We start from the raw sequence: 5,871 nt of genomic DNA, 5'->3' as shown, positions 1-5,871 counted from the left end.
TTGCAGCAAACCTTGTAGTTTTAATTTAGACACATGAGAAGCATTTCACAAGATTACAAAATTAAATTTCAATTCAAGTTTCTTAAATAAAAATGTTATAATATATTCCTAGTTTTGCAATAATTTCATGACGGTGTAGAATTGTTGAAGGTGATAATCCAAAAAAACATTTTTTTTTTTTGACAATTGGCAATATAAGAGAAGGCTAAAACAATAACATTTTAGTAGTTAGGCTAAATAATAAACCATGGATGATAATTGGTGAATTTCTATAGTTGTACAATATTTCACAACACAAAATAATGTGAAACCAACGGCCATATTTCAATAACATAAAAGGGAATGGCCGCAGATAAAGTCAAATACTGAAATGCTACTTTTTTTTTCTCCCTTCTTGATTCGACGTGAAGAAAAACTCTCGGGTGGCCTTCTCCCCTCTTCTCATCTGCGTGGGCACATCCATAATAATAAAAATGTCACCCGGGCCGTTGATGGAGATTCTGCAAGAAGACAACACGCCAAATTAGAAATCGTTTGAAAAATAATTCCCTGACATGCGGTCAGAGAGGATACATGCCGGACTAGAATCGTAACTGGGCTTTTTTTGTGTCATTATTCTACAGATTTGCAGATGCCAGTTCCATACGAAATGCCTCGGTCATGTTGTTACAGCAAAGCAAATTATCAGCGCAAAGCTGAAAAACGACAGTATTCCCATATGTATTTTGTTGAAATGAAGGGTCTGTAAATACATTATATATATATTTATTTTTCATTAGAATTTCTTTTCATTGTTTCTAGTAATTTCTTAACAGTGCTGATTCCTATAAAAAATACAATACATGCACACATGGAGATATAATGATTATGTTGTTTTGTGAAGCTCACATTTTTCAGGAGAAAATGCAGGCAATTGTTTTTATGCCTGTTTATTTTCTAGTCAAATTATCCAAACCTTTTTGTACATGTTTCCTCTCTGTGGTTATCAAGCAAGTGCAGTATTATTTGTTCTCACTGATTTTGCACCAAGAAATCATTTTCATCCCAATCTGATTTATATAAGAGGGCATGGACATTAGTAGCCCTGCCATATGGTTAGCAGGGAAACCTAGAACAATTGAACCATGGTGTGTCACAGTAAAAAAAAGAAAGAAAAAAAAGCTGATGCACTGAGTATTTCTGCATCCAACACACACGCACACATGCACACGCATACAATGCAAGACACTGATTTGACCCATATACGCCATACCCAGGTAGCACATAAATAACGTTTTAACTGAAACAGAAGATTTGTATTTCTTTCATTGCATTTCCATCCGTGGGAAAGTGGTCCTAAATCAATCCTGCTGTAAAGACAAGTGTGTAGGACAGGCTGGGGTCCACTTAATGCCGCCACCCACTCCTTTCCTTGCACACAAAGCCTGTGCGTAATTCCAAAAAAGCCATCCATCTCTTCCCCTAGCAACTCCTTCAACACAAGGTCTGGTCTCCTCACAGACCCTGCAAGTCTACCAAAACGACAAATACATGGCGTTGTGTAAATGCATTCAATTCAAGGATAAAAGCCAGGTGGAGAAGCTGCTTCGCCCTACTCACCGTTGGCGCGTTACCTCCTCCTCAGAAGGGAAATGGTCGCATCTTGTGGAGCTGGATTCGTATGTATCTTTCAAAACAACCCTCCAGCGACAGCCTGACTTTAACTGCGAGCAGAAACTGGTTCTAATCTGAGTGGCCAGTGTTTCTCGCCGCTTCCTGGCTGCATTTGATCCGGGGGAGAGTTAGAAGCCTTAAATGTGTTGTGAGGGCACCGAGCTGTCAGACCTTTTGGCGAGTAAGATTGATCGCGCGCAGGCTTCCAGGACTCTTTGTTTGCTATATAAGCAACAAACTGAGAGAGGCCTACCACTTCTCTTCTTCCTCTCTCTTACTCACTAAGCCATATTTTTTTGAATGAAAATACAACATGTATTGCTTGACGAAGAACATCCTAAATGTGGCTTTCAGGGATTAATCTGGAAGGGCTATAAAACCAAACACTGCGGGGAAGAGTTATTCAATAACAGCCATCTACATAATAACGCTGCAAATGGATTCGTTGTAAATGGTCGATTGTGAACGTGTTGGTGTTTGCTTCATTGCAAATTCAGGTGGAATTGATCATGGAAATACAGTGAGATGCCTTTCTCAGCATTGTAGCTACTGTCCTTCCAGTAAAGCCTGCTCTGTCTAGCCTTGCTCTTTTCCCCCCTTAACATCAGTATGAAGCTATTCGAAATATTAAGATCATATATAAAATAAAATACTAATGATGTCAGCTTTTCTTATTCCAAAATATGGACGGTTAACAATCACAAAAGAATGAGAGTCTCTGTGTTAAACTTAGTGTTTGGGGGTATGATCACGCACGTGCACGCGCATGACCTCGTTATAAAATTGACCTTTTGTGGAATAAACGAAAAACCTTTGTGTTTTAATACCATATCTATAGAGGCCGCATAAATAGCCCATAATAAAACATTTTTTTTAGAGTGTGCACGCACATGTATGCGCGTTTACTCTTTAAGTTTCTGGACATTCTCTGCAAATGTTAAACAGCTGTTATGCGATGAAATGGTTTGAACGTGTCATATCCGTCAGTATTAACTTAATGGATGGGCTTTCTATTGCAACACATGTCCATGGATACACTGCATATTTCATTATTATGCATATCTGAAGAAAACCATCTATTCTGGAGTCCAAACTCACTGAACATTGTTGGGGTTTGTTTCTGTCGAGAAGTCTCAATATCAGTTTTTGGGGTATGCTTTTTTTTCCACATCTGAAGCCAGACTCTTGCCTATATGAATAGCTACTGGCGTGAAATGTGTGAGTGTGTGTGTCTGTCTGTGTGTGTCTGTCTGTGTGTGTGTGTGGTGGGGGCGTTCTCGACTGACATCCTCAAACAATACGAGAAAGAGGAGTGCACGAATCCGCGCACCCTAGGCTGGGCTCCTTCCCTGTAATAGTGAGCGTCAGCCATTCTTAAAAAACACATTTTGTAGCTTAGTGGACTGGACTGGAGGGGCAAGAGGAGGATAAACTGAGCGGACAAAGATGTAAATAAAAACAGTCGTCCCCCAGCTGAGCGAGGCGTTCTTCATCAGAGTTTTTGGATCAATCAGGCAGACAGTGGCTTCTTTTGATTAAACCCCAAATTGTCATTGGGCAGAGGTAATCATGTGACAGGCAATTCGGTCCAATTTCAACCTTGTCTCCATGAATTCAATAGTTTAATAGTAGCTCGGTCCCCATACGGCCGTAATCAGTGAAATAGGGGAAAAAACACCAACAGGAGAATTTTTAAATGATTTTTTCTTTCCCGTCCTCACTGAGCCGCAACATTTATAAAAATACGCGTGCAAACTTTCCCCGGCTCTCAGGGAGCGGAGATGAATTACGAATTCGAGCGAGAGAGCGGTTTTATCAATAGTCAGCCGTCGCTTGCTGAGTGCCTGACATCTTTCCCCCCTGTCGCTGATTCATTTCAAAGTTCATCAATCAAGAGCTCGACGCTTTCACGCCCGACACTGATTCCTCCTCCCTTTGAGCAGACCATTCCCAGCCTGAATCCGGGCAGCCATCCGCGGCACGGCCGGCCCAGACACAGCCCCGACGGATGCAGCCCGCTGCCCACAGCCTCCTTACCCCCGGAGTACCCCTGGATGCGGGAGAAGAAAGCCTCCAAGAGGAACCACCTGCCGACCTCCACCGCTACGACCATCTCCAATGGACCTGTGTGTTTCTCTCCAAAAGGTGGGTGATTAAAAAAAACATGGGCTCTTACTGCAAAAGTATTTACTATCTGTTGCTAAATTGGAGCTCAGCACAGAGGCCTTTCAAAGAATACAAATAGGCTGGGGACGTTTTATTCTCATAGATTCGTGGTTGTCGCTTTGCTGTGACTGTGTGAAGCAAGAACAAAAAAGTTTGGGTAAAGTTTGGTGATGTAAGATGATTTATTCCCCTAGCCGTAGCAGAGTTTTGATGTGTGACAGTAATGAAGAGTGATGGAGTGCCGTTGCCGAGGAGGGCAGCTGGAGCATTCATTAGTACCCCACACCAGCCTGGACCTCACTGCTTTTATAGTGCACCTTGTTTGCTTCAAGCTCAGGCTGGACGTTGTATTATGTGTAAAATAACCTGATGAGTATATTTATGCTGCACTGATTTTTGGATAAAAGGTTTACAAGCTATAGGCTTGAGTCAGTAGCTCCAGCGGCCATTTTGCTGCAGCGTGTTGTCAGCCACTCTCTGGTGGCCATAATGTTAGATTCACGGACAGGGTTATGTAACTGTTGGGTCCTGCGTTTTAATCCCACGCTACCGTGCTGCTTATTTTTCAGGCTCGCCTGAGATTGTGGAGAGCGCTGGGGGAGGAGGGGGTTCCCGTCGGCTGAGGACAGCTTACACCAACACACAGCTGCTGGAGCTGGAGAAGGAGTTCCACTTCAACAAGTATCTGTGTCGGCCGAGGAGGGTGGAAATAGCGGCCCTGCTGGACCTGACTGAGAGGCAGGTCAAAGTGTGGTTCCAGAACCGGCGCATGAAGCACAAGCGGCAGACCCAGAGCAAGGAGAACCACAACGGGGAAGGGGAAGGGAAAGGGCCGAGCGCTGAGGACGGCATCCACAGCGACGAGGAGGACGAGGCCCCCCTGTATGAGCGGAGCGGGGCCCTGCTGGAGAGAGATACCTGCTCCTTTCAGAACAACTCTCTTAGCTCCACACAGCAGCTCCACAATGGCGAGTCCATGGGCTTTGCTGCTGCGCCGCTGAACAGCAATGACAAAAATCTGAAACATTTTCCCAACCCGTCACCCACTGTTCCGGGCTGCATGTCAACAATGGGCCCAGGCTCGGCATCTGGCCCGGACAATAGCGACAGTCCCCCGGCCCTGGATGTTTCTATACACGATTTTCAACCTTTCTCCTCGGATTCCTGCCTGCAGCTCTCCGATGCAGCCTCGCCGAGCTTGTCAGAGTCTTTGGACAGCCCCGTGGACATTTCTACGGACAGTTTCTATTTTTTCTCGGAGTCCTTAACTACAATCGACCTGCAGCATCTGAACTATTAACTGAACTCAATCACAAAAACTGTTTTTTGGGGGGACAATACATATCAGCCTAAAATGGTATTAACTCTAATGTTATTTGTATAGGCTATTCGGCACAATTACGCTGTTGATATTTGACTTGACGATTAATGCAAGGTAAGGATGAAATGAAATCACTGAAATAGCTCTACTCAAACGTGACTTGTAATTACCATAACAAACTGATCTCTTGGAATGGAAATTATGAGTGTGTGTGAATAATTATACAATATTAGGCCTATGGAACCTGGTCGTTTTTATTTTTGTATAGCTTCCAATGTCTTGGATATTTTTGTTAGAATACAATTAACTTGCTACAATCCTATGTCTCTGCTGTTTTGAGTTGTTTCATTTTCTATTTGCAGAATTAGTGTTTTTGAATTATTCATACAGGAAACGTGCAAAATAAAAGAAGTAGGGCATAGAAAGATAGAGACGTTAAATTTAACAACAGGTTGGCAATGAATATAAATACACTAGTCCGCGTTGAGTTGTGAAGACACACAAGTGTTTGAATTTTACTTATATTGTAGGATTTAATTTCAACACATTAAGTAGACTACTGTTTTCAAATAGTTTACTGAAAGATATGAAGTCTGTCGTTTTGCAAATAAATGCAAAGGCATCTGTTTTTTTATTTAAAACTTTGATGATACAACTTTTTTAATGTAGTAAAATTACTTTAAAATGTGCAAATTAGCAGTTTATTAACAAATTCTGGATGCCAAATAGTA

General features: G+C 42.4%; 1 protein-coding gene across 1 annotated transcript; it reads left to right on the top strand.

Annotated features, from left to right (window-relative positions):
• The first annotated feature begins 258 nt into the window (after window positions 1-258).
• On the top strand, window positions 259-5,438 carry LOC123976933 (homeobox protein Hox-A2a). Its single transcript, XM_046059347.1, has 2 exons — window positions 259-3,798; window positions 4,389-5,438. The coding sequence occupies exons 1-2, from the start codon at window positions 3,435-3,437 to the stop codon at window positions 5,117-5,119; spliced, it is 1,095 nt and encodes a 364-aa protein (XP_045915303.1). The 5' UTR covers window positions 259-3,434; the 3' UTR covers window positions 5,120-5,438.
• Window positions 5,439-5,871: the final 433 nt, after the last annotated feature.

The sequence above is a fragment of the Micropterus dolomieu genome, linkage group LG09 (assembly GCF_021292245.1).
Source record: "Micropterus dolomieu isolate WLL.071019.BEF.003 ecotype Adirondacks linkage group LG09, ASM2129224v1, whole genome shotgun sequence".
NCBI classification, from domain to species: Eukaryota; Metazoa; Chordata; class Actinopteri; order Centrarchiformes; family Centrarchidae; genus Micropterus; species Micropterus dolomieu.
The sequence above is the reverse complement of the archived record's forward strand: the minus strand, read 5'-3'. Positions and strand labels throughout refer to the sequence as shown.